Source organism: Equus asinus, chromosome 2, assembly GCF_041296235.1.
Source record: "Equus asinus isolate D_3611 breed Donkey chromosome 2, EquAss-T2T_v2, whole genome shotgun sequence".
In the NCBI taxonomy this organism is placed as follows: Eukaryota; Metazoa; Chordata; class Mammalia; order Perissodactyla; family Equidae; genus Equus; species Equus asinus.
In genome coordinates this window covers 63,151,600-63,169,350 of record NC_091791.1, presented here as the reverse complement: position 1 = coordinate 63,169,350, position 17,751 = coordinate 63,151,600, and the positions used below count along the sequence as shown (strand labels likewise).

The following is a 17,751-nucleotide window of genomic DNA, read 5'->3' as shown; positions in this document are numbered from 1 at the left end:
CATTTATAATGAATGACACATTTGGGCATAAATGCACTTCTCTGGCTATAATCTGACAAGAGAGAACCAAAATTTAAAAATAGCTAGAAGGAAAATTATCTTGCCACTACCCTAAGTATTAACTATCAGGGATTGCTCAGTAGTAGTCACTATGGATTGTGTTTAAAATAAATTTGGGTCCACACCCAGTTGCCAGTACCTAACTGTGACCCTGCTCCCTTTTTTCCTTCTCAAGAAACAATACAAGTAAAAAAAAGAAAAAAAAAGAAGTCAAGGAGAATGAATACATTGCAGCGGGTAACAAAATTATAATAAGAGCATGAATCTGTTCAACTTATTTTAAAAAGAAAATATTTTACAAACGCTGGTGCTTTATGATTGGTCATGAATTATTTTCTACAAACTTCACAATTGATAGCGCCAGGACAGAGGTTGAAAGCTGTTCGTGTTGTTTTTAGGGTAACATGCTAACTTTTTTTTTTTGGCCACTTTAGCCCTCTACTTGACATTTATCTATTAAAGAGCGGGACTTCATTTCTTGTCACTTAACCTACCTTATTCAACTGATGTCTGTCTGAACAGATCAGGCCCACTCTTAATTAGGATATATAGATCATGCACACTCAGGGTTTTCCTTTACAGCTATCTGCTTAAGATGTGGTCTTCGGAAATATACTAACTTTAAAAGTAGAAACTCCCTGTGATAATCTAAATTGTCTTATTTTTCAAGAGCGATGTCTTCTTCCCAAAGGTATGTGCTATAACTGTGATCAGTGCAGCCATTCCTCTGCAAGAAGGTTTGGTGACCAGCTTGCCCTCATAGCACATCCTTTGGTCTGCAGCAGAACTTTGTTTACGACGCGTCTATCATCATTTTTTCTACACCTATGTACCGTTTTGTTTTATTCTAAGGCTATTCTTGCAATTCTGTCATGAATTTTAACCTGACTAGATGCCTAAATAATTTTTTCCAGAAGATAATTGGAGATATAAGACTTTTCAAAGGCAACAATTTTACCATAATTTTACTCTTGCCATATAGATTTCTATAGTATCACCTCTCCTGCTCATTATACTTCTCTGTGGGTAATTGGTTCTGTGAGGGAGGACTACATCATCCCCACTGGCTCTGGACTGAGTTTCTGTATTACACTGGGCAAAAGGATTTATTATTGCTAATGTATGGAGATCTTGAATGTGACTGCCGTATTTTGCCTCCTTGTCACAGTGAAGAGGATTCTCTGTACTTTGAGTGACAACAAATAAATTAAATCTAATAAAATAAAAATATTTAAAAGCATCCCTACACATATCTATAAATACATTACTTCTTTTTCCATTTAAAGAATCATTTAGAAACAAAAACAATATCAATGACTACATACTGGGAAATTCCCATAATCAAAGGCTGATTCAGAAGTACAGAATAATAAAAACTTAGCCACAATGGAATAAGAAGAGAAGGAAAGACTCTAAGAATATCAGCCATAACAGTTATCAATTGTGTGGATCTAATTGAAATGCTCACATGGTATCCTGCAGTCTAGAACTCGTTCTAATTAGGCAGGTGTACCATTTATAAGAGTGCTGATTAAGGAAAGTGATTCTATTGGAAGGAAACAAATCTAATCCTGCACACTGCATTTAACAATAGCATCTCATTTGTTCCTTTTGGAGGTGGAGGGTGGGGAGTAAATGAAGCCTACAAATTTGGAGTGGGGGAAGCGGGAAGGACAATGAAACAACTGCCTTCCGCAGGGTCTTTAATTTCTTATCTGGACAGAGACCTGGCTTTTAAGATTTCATCTGAAAGTCTCTCCTCCACCCCTACCATTAGAAACTGCAGATATTGCATTTATCTTCTTAAGAGGGATCAAAGGCTGATTCAACACAGCTGGAAATTCAACACATGGTTACAGAAAGTCTGCTTAGGATTTACAAACTGTTCCGTTCAGCAAACATGTCATAATATTAGCAATATAATACAAACCCTACCCTAGATTTTGAAAAATGGAATTTTAAAATCAATTCATATTCAAGTGTCACAAATCTTTAACAGTTTCTCTTTTTTTTTAGACTTTATTTTTTTTAGAGCAGTTTTAGGTTCAGAGCAAAATTGAGCAGAAGGTACAGAAATTTCCTGTATATCCCTGCCCCCATATATGCAGAGCCTCCCCTATTATCAACATCCCTCACTAGAGTGATACATTTGTTATAACTGACAAACCTACACTGACACAGTTATCACCCAAAGTCCACAGTTTACATTAGGGTTCTCTCTTGGTTGTATATTCTATGGTTTTGGACAAATTTACGATAACATGTATCTACCATTACAGTATCATACAGAGTATTTTCACTGCCCTAAAAAAATCTTTGTGCTCCGCTTCTTCATCTCTCCCTCCCCTCTAATCCCTGACAACCACTTATCTTTTTTTCTTACTGCATCCATAGTTTTGCCTTTTCCAGAATGTCCTATAGTTGGAATCATACAGCTGACTTCCCCAGTTGCCCCATGGCATCTGTTTTCATCTAGATGTGGTGCCTACAACCCCACCTAGGCACCATGTGAGCACTAGATATGATCATTCCACTAAGAGAAACCATCATTAACTGCTCAGAGGAGACATAGGCAACTGCATTGATTGTAATTAGATCCAAACAGAGAAGCAGAATGAAGAGATGAGACATTAGGTAGGTGGATATTAGCAAGTTAGAAAAGTGGTGTTAGTCACTTTCTCAACAATATCATCACCACCACCAACAACAACCCCAACAATGTTCTACATTCACAGAATTTACATGGCAGTTGAGATGCTATGCACTATTCAATAAGTTACTAATGTTTACTCAGCATTCAAGTACACCAAGTAGAATATGACTGGTAGTCCAAGTGCTTGTCCTCACAGAACCAATAAAAGTGGTGTAATTCCATTACTACACTTAATTCTCAATAACCCTGTGGGCACATAAACCATCTAATGTACAGAATTTCCATGGCCCTGACGTTTTGGCTTTGGTCTTCCTCACTTTCAGACTACCACTGACCGTTTCAATTTCAGTAGTCATAAGCAGTAGGCCAAGAGGATTGCTTGGATAATTACTACCTGAATGTCAAGAGTTCTGACCTTGTTTGTTGGACTCTGCCCTAAACCTATTTTGGTGGAGGCTCTAGATCTACTAATGCTCTAGGCCAGGCACCACCCTGTGCACTTACATGAACATTATCGGCCGTGATGCTCCAGCATCACTCCAGGCTGTATGGAAACTGCACAAAAGGTAAGCCCCTCCCCTACCTATGCAAGCTACAGCAAGGCCAAGAAGAGAAACACCGGATGTGACAGGCTTTCCCCCCATGGCAAGGATTTTTAAGTTCAATTTCTCAGAACTTTAAGAGTCTACAGTAGCCTACTGAAGGATATACAGTAGGTGGAAAAAAGCTCTTTATTTTTGCGAAATCAATTTTTTTGCATATTTTAAGCCAAAGCTTAGTACACTGTGAGCTCTCTGAAGGAGATTCTTGTTTAGTTCATCTTAATTACCTACCACACATACTGAAGAACTATACACACTGTGGATGCCTGATAAATATTTGTAGAATACATAAATGTAACATTATTTCTCACACTTGGCACTTTCTCATCATTTTCTAAATTGCATTCTTACAGTAGCATATAAATGGAAAATAAAGAAAGAATAATACAACAGTACACGCTTATGAGGGGAAATAAACACTTTAAATGTTTGCCCATTTAGAACCTTCACATCCACCCACTTATATTTTTTAAATTGTAAAACATACATAACATAAAATCTACCATTTTAACCATTTTTAAGTGTAAAGTTCAGTGGCACTAAGTACATTCACATTGTTGTACAACTAAGTTAAGATATATTTTACATACAATGAAATGTACAGTTCAAAGAGTTTTATAAATGCATACACTCATGTAACCCACATCTCTATCAAAATATAAAACATTCCATAACCCCAGAAAGTTGTCTCCTGCCCCTTCCCAGTCAATCCTTTCCCAAGCAACCACTGTTTGATTTCTACCACCATAATTTGGTTTGGTCTGTTCTAGAACTTTGTATAAATGGAACTAGACATTGAATTCTTTTCTGTAGGGCTTCTTTTCACTCACCGTACTGTCAGATTCATTCATACTGTTGTACATATCAGTTACTCATTTCTTTTTATTACTGAGTAGTATTTTACTGTAAAACATACAAAAATTCTCTTATTCTCTCTATGGGTGATCAGCAATTAAGCTGTTTTCAGCTTAGGGCTAAAATGAATAAAACTGTTACGAACATTCTTATATAAGTATTTTTATGGATATGTGTTTTCATCTCTCTTCAGTAAATACCCAGAAGTGAAACTACTGGGTCATAAGGTAGGTAGATGCTTAGCTTTATTATATACCTTTAGCTAGATTACTCAAGAAAAAGAAAAATGCTAATTACCAATATTGGGAAGTAGGAAGGAGATATCACTATAGATCTTGAAGACAATAAAATGATAGGAAATGTTATAAACAGCTTATGCAACAAATTAGACAACTTAGATAAAATGGACAACTTCAGTTGATAGACTAAATTCACAAAACTAACATGAGAGGAAGTTAAAAATCTGAATAATTCTACATCCATTAAAAAAAATGATTCATAACTTAAAACCTCCCTAACAAAGAACTCCAGGCCCAATAGCTTTGCTGGTGAACTCTTTCAAAGACTTAAGAATACACTACAAATCTGAGATGATATACTTAAAAAAACAGAGGAGGAGGAAATATTTCTCAACTAACTTTATGAGCCAGCATAATTCTGATGCCAAAATCAGACGAAAACATTACAAGGAAAAAATTGAAAGAACAATCAATATCCCTCATGAACATAAACCCCCATTTGTTCTTCTTCTTCAATTTTACTTTGAAAAACAAAAAAACTTTACTGAGGTGTAATTTATACATAATAAAATGTACCCTCTTAAAGTTTGGACAAATACATATATCCATAGAATTATCACAACAATTAAGAAATAGAACCTCACGAAGTTTATCACCTCAGAAAGTTCCCTCAAGTCCTTCTGCAATCCTGTTCCCCCTGCAGACCCAGATAACTACTGATCTGCTTACTATAGATTATTTTGCCTGTTCTAGGATTTCAAATATGAAATCATACTCTTTTGTGACTTCCTTGTGCTCAGCAGGTTTTTGAGATTCATCCATAAGTTGCATGTGTGAGTAATTTATTCTTTTTAACATTACACAGTATCTCATTATATCAATGTATCTAAATGAATTTATCCATTTACCTGTTGATGGACATTTGTACTCTTTACAGTTTTGAGCTGTATGAATAAAGCTAATCCGAACATTCATGTAAAAGTCTCTTTGTATATGTGCTTTTATTTCTCTTTAGTAAATACCTAGGAGTAGAATTGCTGGGTCATACAGTAAGTGTATATCTACCTTGATGAGACTAACAAAGTGTTTCCCAAAGTGATTCAACCATTTTACACTCCCAGTTGCACTTGGGATTGCTAGTCTTTTTAATTTTCACCATTCCAGAGATTGTGTGGAAGTGTCTCACTGTGGTTTTATTTTGCATATCCTTGATAGTTAATGATGCTGTATATGTGTTTTCATGTGCTTAATGGTTCTTCATATATCTTCTTTTGTACAGTTGCTGGTAGACTCTTCTGCCCATCATCATCTTCTGCTCCAACACATTGCCAGACCCTCTTTCAGTGGAAAACCTGTTGCCCCAGCTACTGAGAATGTTATAGGCAGTTTTCAGTTGTCACTCCCTCCAGGGATTGCTTCAATTGTGGAGTCATGTCACCCAAGGACATGCCCCTTCCTGGGGTGGCCCTTATCCAAGTGGTACAGGTCCTCATCACTGAGTGATAGAGAAATATAAAGATCTGGTCATCTTGGCCCAAACTCTGTCAGATCAATCTAGCTCCAGAGCTACGTATGAAGTCAGCCAAGGCTGTTATTAGCTGCATAACTGCTCAGTTCTTCTCTATGCACAACACTGCTTTGTTGCCCTCCCTCCCATAAGCATTGATAATACTAAGAGCATCCCTTATAAATATTCTACACCCAAAACTTTACCTCAGTGCCCACTTCCTGAGGAACACAACCTGTAACACCTATTTTTTAAATTGGGTTGTTTGCTTATTATTGAGTTTTAAGAGTTTCTTACACATATAATGGTTACAAGTCCTTTGTATGTATATGTGCGTATATATATATGCACGGATACAAGAGATACGTACTGTGAATATTTTCTGTCATTCTGTGGCTTGTCTCTTCATTTTCCTAATAATTTCTCTTGAAAAACACCAGTTTTTAATTTTTTTTTTGAGGAAGATTGATTGGCCTTGAGGTAACATCTTGTGCCCATCTTCCTCTATTTTACGTGGGACGACGCCACACCGTGGCTTGATGAGCAGTGCTAGGTCCACACCTGGGTCCAAACCCGTGAATTCCAGGTGTTCAAAGCAGAGCACATGGCCTCAACCACTATGCCACCAGGCTGGCCTGCTTTTAATTTTGATGAGGTCCCATTTATTAATTTCTTCTACTTTTTATGTTCAGTCTAAGAAATTTTTGCCTATTCCAAAGTTGCAAAGGTTTTATCCTATATTTTCCTCTAGTTTCATGATTTTAGTTTATAACTTAAGTCTATGATACATTTTTAATTAATTTTTGTGTATGGAATGAGGTAATGGTCAAGACTCACTTTTTTCCACATGTATATCCACTTATTTCAAGACCATTTGATGAGAAGATTTTTTTTTTCTTCTCAATGAATTAGTCCTTCAACTTTGGTCTTTTTCAAGTTTATTTTAGCTATTCTAGGTCCTTTGCACTGCCATATAAATTTTTAATCAGCTTGTCAATTTCTAGAAAAAGTTTGCTGATCTTTATTGGTCTTGTGCTGCTATATAGATCAGTTTGGGGAGTACTGCATTTGTAACATTATTGAGTCTTCTAATCCATGAAGATAGACATTTCTCCATTTATTTAGGTCTTCTTTAATTTCTTTCAACAATGCTTTATAGTTTTCAGGGTATATATTTTGTCCAAATTTTGCTAAATTTGAGTATTTTCATATTGTTTGATGCTACCGTAAATATTTCAATTTCTGAATGTTCATTACTACTACATAGAAATACAATTGGGTTTTGTATATTAACCCTGTGTCCTTGCTAAATTCACTCTAGTTTTAGTAGCTTTCTTAAAGATTCCTTAAGATTTTCTATATAGACAATCATGTGGTCTGAAACTAGAGATGGTTTTAGTTCTTTCTCCCAGTCTGTATGCCTTTCATTTCTTTTCCTGTCTTATTGCACTGGCTAGGAAGTCCAGTATAATGCTGAATAGAAATAATGAAAGGGGACATACTTATCTTACTCCTGACCTTAGAAAGAAAGTATTTGGTTTTTCACCATTATTTATTTATTTTTTAAGATTGGCAGCTGAGCTAACACCTGTTGCCGATCTTTTTTTTTTTCTTCTCCCCAAAGCCCCCCAGTATGTAGTTGTATATTTTAGTTGTGGGTCCCTCTAGTTGTGGCTTGTGGGATGCTGCCTCAGCATGGCCTGATGAGTGGTGCCATGTCCACGCCCAGGATCCGAACCAGTGAAATTGCGGGCCGCCAAAGTTAAGCGTGCAAATTTAACCACTCGGTCACGGGGCCGGCCCCGGTTTTTCTTTTTATAGATGCCTTTTATCAGTTAATAAAGTTCTTTCTATTGCTAGTTTGCTGAGAGTTTTGACCATGAATGGATTTTTAGTTTTGTCAATTGCTTTCCTATATCTATTGAGATGATCATATGTTTTCCTCATTTTAGAATATTAAACCAACCTTGCATTTATAGATAATCTCATTCTGGATAAACCTCACAATATATTCTCCTTTTCATATGTTTCTGGATTTGATTTGCTAATATTTTTGAAAGGTTTTTCATGTTTTCATGAAAACATGTGTTTTCATGAGGAATATGGTTCCACAGTTTCCTTTTTTGCAATGTCTTTGGTTAGTTTTGGTATCAAAGTAATGCTGGTCTCATAAAATGAATTAGGATGTGTTTCCTCCTACTTTCTGAAAGAATTTACCTAACATTTGCATTGTTAAATGTTTGACAGATTTCATCATTAAAGCTGTCTGTTATCTGAGCCTGGAGTTTTCTTTGTAGCACAGTTTTAAATTATAAACTCAATTTCTTTAATAGATATAGAGCTATTCAGGTTTCCCATTTTGTGTGTGTGTCAGTTGTGGTAATTTGGGCATTCACAGAATTTTCCCATTTCATCTAAGTTGCCCAATTTACTGGCATGAATTGCTCATAATATTTCCTTATTATTCTTATTATTCTTATTTTTATGTCTTCAGTGATATCCCCTCCCCCAGCCCTGGTATTGGCAATTTATGTTTTCCCCCTTTTTTTGATTGGTCTAGCTAGAGATTTCTGAATTTTATTGATGTTTTCAAAGATCAGCTTTTAGTTTCCCCTATTTACTTTCAATGTTCTTTATTTGCAGAAAATGATGATTCTAATGCTGAAACCTGATTTATTATCATCACTACCATGATCATTATTATTCTAAAACAAGACAGAAAGCCAAGAGGCTATTCAGAGGGGCGCTCCCTTTTCCGTGGATGTAGAGCAGAAGATCCACTCACTCTACTCTGGTGCCATGTCTACAACACTCCTAGGAGGCTGTGGGGGCAGGTGGTAACAGTTGATGGTTTACGAAAAAGGAATCTCACCAAGAACTGCTCTCTAGACAGTGGTTCTTAACAAGCGTGAACATCAGAATCACCTATATAGCTCTTTAAAAACGTACATGCCTAAGCCAAACCCACAGATTTTGATTCAATAGGTCTGGGGTTGACTTAGGCATCTTAATTTTTTTTTTTTATTTTCGATATAATTTATTTCCTTTGTAATCATATACATTTTATTTTATGCCCTTCAAATTATTCTTTTGAGAATGAGACCATAAACTTTACAAGATTACAAAGGTGTCTAAGGCACAACACATGTTAAGAAACTCTGATGAGGTGGAAAGACTCAGCTTTAGAACCAAAGAGACCTGGGTTTAAATGCTTATTTGCTGATTCCTACTCTGTGACCTTGGGCATATCGTTTAACCTTCATTTATCTTCCATACTTCCACAGATTCAATAAATGTCTATTGAACACCTATTTCCAGACACTGTATTAAGGATTTAATACAGACAGACAGATATAACCTTTCCTGTATAGAGTTTACAACTGAGTGAGGGAGGCAGATGAGTCAACAGGTCATTACACAATACTGTGATAAGTGCTTTGATAGCAGAAGGAGAGAGTCCTGTGGGAGCTCAGGGGTGGGACTCCCAACCCAGACTTGTTGAGTCAGGAAAGATTTCCAGAGATAAGCCAGTAAACTGAAACCTCCAAAAGAAGTGGACATTAGCCAAACAAAGAGACAGGAAGAGCAATCTAGGCAGGGGGATGAACTCTTAAGAGATGTGGCATGTTTGAGAAAATGAGAGAAAACCAGGTTGGGGAGAAGTAAGGGACTAATAGCACAAGGCACAGTAGCAGAAGGGGTCAGACTGGAGGGTCTTGTAGCCACTTTAAGGATATTAGCTTCACCATAAGAGAAGTGGGAAGCCATTGATGAGTTTCATTTATTTATTCTTTTTAAAGGTTGGCACCTGAGCTAACATCTGTTTAGGCATCTTAATTTTTTAAAAGCTTCAGGGAGGTTCTGATGGTGCTCCGGGTTGAGAATCATAGCCCTGAAAGACTAGGACATCAGGCAGTTGATGCTCAGGAGAGTCTAAGGAGTGAGAGAGTAAATACAGAGCAGTGAGGCTACTGGGAATTCATTGACCACTCTTAATAACTGTCTGAGGGCCCCAGAAATATAAATAAGTCTATGTACATGAACACACTTTAAAAGTTAAAAAGGGGCCAGCCCAGTGGCATAGTGCTTAAGTTCACACACTCCACTTTGGTGACCTGAGGTTCACAGGTTTGGATCGCGGGCACAGACCTACACACAGCTTGTTAAGCCATTCTTTGGGGTATCCCACATACAAAATAGAGGAAGACTGGCACAGACGTTAACTCAGCAGCAATCCTCCTCAAGCAAAAAGGGGAAGATTGGCAACAGATGTTAGCTCAGGGCCAATCTTCCTCACCAGAAGAAAAGGAAAAAGAAAGTAGGGGGATCTCATCAAGATGGCGGGATAAGCAGACTCTGAACTCATCTCCTCCCATGAACACAACCTGGTTAGAACTATTTTTGGAAAAATTACCCCAGATTGAAAACTGAAAACCGAATAAAAACAACCCCCACAACAAGGGACAGTCCTGACTAAGGCAGAAGAGGCAAACTTCCTGCTAGACAGGAAAAAAGCCACCTTTGGGAGCAGTGGAGCTTCTCAGCTGGCCAGGCGGGAGCCACCCTAAGGTACGCAGCCCTCCCTGGAGGAGTGAGGTCCGGAGCGGGGGCCAACACTGCTATAAGCATCCTTCAGACTCAGCCCATCTGAGACGGGGGTCTTACTCTCTGGCTTTGCTGGCTTTTAACTGCAGCGAGGATACACCCAGAAAAGCTATCAGCCGAAAGCAGAAAAGACCTGGGTCTTAAAGGGGCCACGCACAAACTCACTCATTGCAGCAACCTAAAATCACCAGAGAGAAGGCTGACAGCCGTTTGGTGAAACCAGACTGACCTAGTGGGCTCTGGGGGCATCTTGGTGAGAGGAGGGACCTCTCCGGAGACTGAGACATTGGTGGTGGCCATTGTTCTGAACTGGTCCATGCGAGTTGACATAGACCCTGGTGGGTGCCACTGAGGTTCATCCCTTGGCCTGTTAGCCCAGGGGTCTGCCACGCCCACTAGAGCACAGATTTAATCCAGTTCAGCCAGGGCAGGCAACCTGCCCTAGGGACTGGCCCCACCTAACAGCAAGCCCTCAGGCTACATTTCAGCCTGCATTGACTGGGTGCCTCGATCCTCCACAGGCAGGCAAGGGTGTCTGCCTCTATGGGGCAGCGCCTGTGTGAGGACCAGGTGAACTGTGTGGGGCACTGGTGGTGAGGTGTGGGCCTCTGCAGTGTGGCCTCGGAGACAGGGTATGCTCCAGGAGGTTGAGAAGTTTGCTGGACCAGGACTGTGTTGATGGTGTGTGTGGTCCTGTGGGGGGTGAGGCTTACCAGCAGCAGAAGACCTGTGCTTCACAAATAGCCATAAAAAGGAGCAGCCCCACCTTCCAAAGCCTGAAACAATTTGAGTGCCCCCTGCCTAGGGCCAGCCCCACTCAGCTGCACTCCTAAGAGAACTGACAACAGCCTTGTAGGCCTGAGGCCTATCACAAATGTAAGCCCCTGAGCCTAGCAACCAGCTACACTGGGAAAACCCAATTAAGAGGAAAACTGCAGTAAGAGTGTGCTGATAGACTTTGTAGCCAACAGTGCTGAGGCTCCCCAAAGCAGATTTACAAACAGCTGGCCAGGAAAGGAAAGACTAGACTCCCTGGGTACCTGCAGTGGGAGCAACCCTGCCACAGCAGAAGGACACAAGTTGCCCACAAAGGGGTCACTCCTGGATCTTCTGGACTGGCGATGAGAGGGAAGCACACTGCTGGACCTCATAAGGCATCTCATACGTAAGGCCACTTCTCCAAGATCAGGAGACATAGCCGACTCACCTAATACATAGAAATAAGCACAGAGAAAGAGGCATAATGAGGAGACAAAGGAATACTTTCCAAGCAAGGGGACAGGACCAAACCCGAGAAAAAGGACTAAATGAAACAGAAACAAGTGACCTACTCGACAAAGAGTTCAAACAAAATATCACGAGGATGCTCACAGATATTGGGAGAAGACTGGATGAACAGAGTGAGCTCATCAGAAAAGAACTGGAAGATATAAAAAAAAAAAAAACGAGAAATGAAGAATACAATCCTGGAAATGAAAAATTCACTAGAGGGACTCAATAGTAGAGTAGAGGGTACAGAAGACTGGATGAGCGAGCTAGAAGAAAGACTAGAGGACATCACCCAAGCAGAACAGAAAACAGAATTAAGACATAATGAGAACACTCTAAGGGAACTCTGGGACAATATCAAGCACACTAACATTCAGATTATAGGTATCCCAGAAGGAGAAAAGGGAGACAAAGGGGCAGAAAATTTATTTGTCGAAATAATAGAGGAAAATTTTCCTAACCTGAAGAAGGAAACAGACATCCAAGTTAAGGAAGCACAGAGAGCTCCAAACAAGATAAACCCAAAGAGGCCCACACCAAGACATATTATAATTAAAATGTCCAAAATTAAAGATAAAGAGAATCCTAAAAGCAGCAAGAGAAATGCCACAAGTGACATACAAAGGGAAGCCCATCAGGCTATCAGTGGACTTCTCAGCCGAGACCCTACAGGCGAGAAGAGAATGGCATGACCTATTTAAAGTGCTAAAAGGAAAAGACCTACAGCCAAGAATACTCTATCCATCAAGGCTGTCATTCAGAATGGAAGGAGAGATAAAGAGCTTCCCAGACAAGCAAAAATTAAAGGAGTTTATCACCAAGAAACCAGTTCAACAAGAAATGCTGAAGGGACTTATTTAAGTGGGAAAGCAATGACCACAAATAGAGATTAAAAAAATATATATATCTAAGAAACAAAACAACAACAACAAAAAAACAGGCAATAAAATCACTTGTAAAGGTAAAAATATAGTAAAGGTAGCAGATCAACTATCTGTGAAGATAAGATGAAGGTTAAAAGACAAATGTACTAAAATGACTTATTTCAATGATAAGAGGGTAATGGATAGACAAACACTAAACAAGAGACTATATATGATTTCAAAAACATAAAACGTGGGAGGAGGGGAGTGAAAAAATAGAGCTTTTAGAATGAGGTCAAGCTAAAGAGTCTATCAACTCGATATAGACTGTTATATACATAGAATATTAAATAGGATCCTCATGGTAATCACAAATCAGAAACCTATACTGAGCAAGAAAAAAAGTAAGAGAAAAGAAATCAAACAGGTTACTAAAGATAGAGAAAAAGAAAGGAACAGAGAAGAACTACTAAAACGCCCAGAAAAAAAAAATAACAAATTGGCAATAAATACATATTTATCAATAGCTACTTTAAATGTCAATGGACTAAATGCTCCAATCAAATGCCAGAGGATGGCCAATTGGATAAAAAAACAAGACCCATGTATATGCTGCATACAAGAGACACACTTCAGACCTAAAGACACACACAAACTGAAAGTAAAAGGATGGAAAAAGATATTCCATGCAAATGGCAAAGAAAAGAAAGCGGGGGTAGCAATACTTATCTCAGACAAAATAGACTTTACAAGAAAAACTGTAACAAGAGACAAAGACGGGTACTACATAATGATAAAGGGAACAATCTAACAAGAAAATATAACACTTGTAAATATCTACGCACCCAACATAGAAGCACCTAAATATATAAAGCAATTATTAACAGACATAAAAGGAGAAATAGACAGTAACACAATCATGGTAAGGGACTTTAACACTCCACTTACACCAATGGATAGGTCATCCAAACAGAAGACCAATAAGGAAACACTGGCCTTAAAGGACACATTAGACCAGATGGACTTAGTAGATATATACAGAACATTCCATCCAAAAACCACAGAATACACATTCTTTTCAAATGCATATGGAACATTCTCCAGCACTGATCACATATTAGGCCACAAAACAAGTCTCAATAAATTTAAGAAGATCGAAATAATACCATGCATCTTTTCTGACCACAAAGGTATGAAAACTAGACATCAACAACAGGAAGAAAACCAGAAAAGCCAGAAAAATGTGGAGATTAAACAAAATGCTACTGAACAACGATTGGGTCAATGAAGAAATCAAAGGAGAAATCAAAAAATTCCTGGAGACAAATGAAAATGAAAATACGACATGCTAAAATCTGTGGGATACAGCAAAAGCGGCTCTATGAGGGAAGTTTATAGCAATTCAGGCCTACCTCAACAAAGAAGAAAAACCCCAAATGGACAATCTAAAAGCACATCTAAAGGTACTGGAAAAAGAACAACAAACAAAGCCCAAAATCAGCAGAAGGAAGGAAATAATGAAATAAATGATACAGCGACTAAAAAAAAAATGGAAAAAATTAATACAACCAAGAGCTGGTTCTTTGAAAACATAAACAAAATTGACAAACCCTTAGCAAGATTCACCAAGAAAAAAAGAGAGAAGGCGCAAATAAATAAAATAAGAAATGAAAGAGGAGAGATTACAATGGACACCTCAGAAATACAAAAGATAATAAGGGAATACTATGAAAAGCTATACGCCAACAAATTGGATAATCTAGAAGAAATGGATAAATTCTTAGAAACATACAACCTTCCAAAACTGGACCAAGAAGTAGAAAATTTGAATAGACTGATCACCAGTAAGGAGATAGAAACAGCAATTAAAAACCTCCCAAAAAATAAAAGTCCAGGACCAGATGGCTTCTCTGTAGAATTCTACCAAACATTCAAAGACCTAATACCTATCTTTCTCAAACTATTCCAAAAAATTGAAGAGGAGGGGAGGCTTCCTAACTCATTCTACGAAGCCAACATTATACTGATACCAAAACCAGACTAGGACAACACACAAAAAGAAAATTACAGGCCAATATCACTGATGAACATTGATGCAAAAATTCTCAACAAAATACTAGCAAATCAAATACAACAATACATTAAAAAGATCATACATCATGATCAAGTGGGTTTCATTCTGGGGACGCAGGGATGGTTCAACATCCTCAAATCTATCAACTTGATACACCACATTAACAAAATGAAAAATAAAAATCACATGATCATCTCAATAGATGCAGAGAAAGCATTTGACAAGATACAGCATCCATTTATGATAAAAACTCTAAACAAAATGGGTATAGACAGAAAATACTTCAACATAATAAAGGCCATATATGACAAAACCACAGCAAATATCATTCTCAATGGAGAAAAACTGAAAGCTATCCCTGTAAGAACAGGAACCAGACAAGGATGCCCACTGTCACCACTCTCATTTAACATAGTATTGGAAGTCCTAGCCAGAGCAATCAGGCAAGAAAAAGAAATAAAAGGGATCCACATTGGAAAAGAAAAAGCGAAACTGTCACTCTTTGCAGATGACTTGGTTTTATATCTAGAAAACCCTAAAGAATCCAGTAAAAAACTTTTAGAAATAATAAAGGAATACAGTCAAGTCGCGGGATACAAAATCAACATATAAAAATTGGTTGAGTTTCTATACACTAACAACAAAGTAGCAGAAAGAGAAATTAAGAATACAATCCCATTTACAATTGCAACAAAAAGAATAAAATACCTAGGGATAGACTTAACCAAAGAGGTGAAAGATCTGTACACCGAAAACTATAAAACATTGTTGAAAGAAATCAAAGACACAAAGAAATGGAAAGACATTCTGTGCTCTTGTATTGGAAGAATTAACATCGTTAAAATGTCCATACTTCCTAAAGCAATCTACAGATTCAACGCAATCTTTATCAAAGTTCCAACAACATTTTTTACAGAAATAGAACAAGAATCCTAAAATTTATATGGAACAACAAAAGACCCTGCAGAGCCAAAGGATTCCGGAGAAAAAAGAACAAAGCTGGAGGTATCACACTCCCTGATTTCAAAATATACTACAAAGCCATAGTAACCAAAACAGCACAGTACTGGCACAAAAACAGACACACAGATCAATGGAACAGAATCAAGAGTCCAGAAGTAAACCCACACATTTATGGACAGCTAATATTCGACAAGGGAGCCAAGAGCATACGATGTTTCGAAAAGAGAGTCTCTTCAATAAATGGTGTTGGGAAAACTGGACAGCCACATGCAAAAGAATGAAAGTAGACCATTTCCTTACACCATGCACAAAAATCAACTCAAAATGGATTAAAGACCTGAATGTAAGACCCGAAACCATGAAATTCTAGAACAAAACATAGGCAGTATGCTCGTTGACATCAGTTTTAGCAGCATATTTTCAAGTACCATGTCTGACTGGGCAAGGGAAACAAAAGAAAAAATGAACAAATGGGACTACATGCACAGCAAAGGAAACCATCAACAAAACAAAAAGACAACCTAACAATTGGGAGAAGATATTTGCAAACCATATATCAGATATGGGGCTAATATCCAAAATATACAAAGAACTCATACAGCTCAACAGCAAAAAAACCAACAATCCAATTAAAAAATGGGCAAAAGATCTGAACAGAGATTTCTCCAAAGAAGATATACGGATGGCCAACAAGCATATGAAAAGATGCTCAACATCATTAGCTATCAGGGAAATGCAAATCAAAACTACAGTGAGGGATCACCTCACTCCAGTCGGAATGGCTATAATTAACAAGACAGGAAACAACAAATGTTGGAGAGGGTGTGGAGAGAAGGGAACCCTTGTATACTGCTGGTGGGAGTGCAAAGTGGTGCACCCACTATGGAAAGCAGTTTGGAGTATCCTCAGAAAATTAAGAATAGATCTACCATATGATCCAGCTATTCCACTGCTGGGTATTTATCCAAAGAACTTGAAAATGCAAAGGCATAAAGATACTTGCACCCCTCGTTCACTGCAGCATTATACACAATAGCCAAGACTTGGAAGCAACCTAGGTGCCCATCAAGGGACGAATGGATAAAGAAGATATGGTATTTATACACGATGGACTACTACTCAGCCATAAGAAATGATGAAATCTGGCCATTTGTGATAAGATGGATGGATCGTGAGGGTATTACACTGAGTGAAATAAGTCAGAGGGAGAAAGTCAAATACCATATGATCTTACTTATAAGTAGAAGATAAAAACAACGACAGACAAACACATAGAATTGGAGATTGGATTGGTGGTTACGATGGGGAAGGGAGGGCGGGGGGAGGGCAAAAGGGGTGATTAGGCTCACATGTGAGGGGATGGACTATAATTAGTTTTTGGGTGGGGAACATGATGTAATCTACACAGAATTCGAAATATATTATGATGTACATCTGAAAGCTATATAATGTTATAATCCAATGTTACTGCAATTAAATAAATAAATACATAAATAAATAAAAATAAAACCAAATGATTCCGACTTGGGAAAAAATATATATATATAACTATATGATTCCTCCTATAAGAGATACTTAGAGTGATCAAATTCAGAGACAAAGTTGACTGGTGGTTGCCAGGGGCTGGCAGGAGGAGGGATGGGGAGTTATGTTTAATGGGTACACAATTTTGGTTTTGCAAGATGAAAAGAGTTCTGGAGATGGATGGTGGTGACAGTTGCATAACAATGTGAATGTACTTAACACTATTATTAAAAATGGTTAAGATGGTAAATTTTGTTATATGCATTTTACCACAATTAAAAAAAATAAAGCTCATAGCCCAAAAAACAAAGAAAAAAGAAAAACAAATACACGAGTGTTAAAGACACGGCCTAATGCAAGGGCTAGTGTCTTGATTTTAAAGTACTACACATACACGGTTTAAAAAAAAATCCAAACAGTATGAGGTTACACACAATGGAAAATAAGTCTCCCTCCTATGTCTAACCCCTGGACACTCAAATCCCTGTTCCAAAGGTTCATTGGGACACTTTCATTGATAGACCTGGCACATATAAA

At 37.9% G+C, this 17,751-nt stretch overlaps 1 protein-coding gene across 14 annotated transcripts in view; it reads right to left on the bottom strand.

Annotated features, from left to right (window-relative positions):
• The window catches only part of KAT6B (lysine acetyltransferase 6B), a 193,285-nt gene that overhangs the window by 69,141 nt on the left and 106,393 nt on the right, over window positions 1–17,751 (bottom strand). For 3 of the 14 annotated variants that reach the window (XM_070490743.1, XM_070490736.1, XM_070490779.1), the window contains exon 4: window positions 11,562–11,728. The exons of the other annotated variants lie outside the window; for them this stretch is intronic. In XM_070490743.1, the coding sequence (XP_070346844.1) occupies window positions 11,562–11,717 (156 nt within the window). In that variant the 5' untranslated portion in view covers window positions 11,718–11,728. The remainder of the gene's footprint in view (window positions 1–11,561; window positions 11,729–17,751) is intronic. 14 annotated transcript variants of the gene reach the window in all.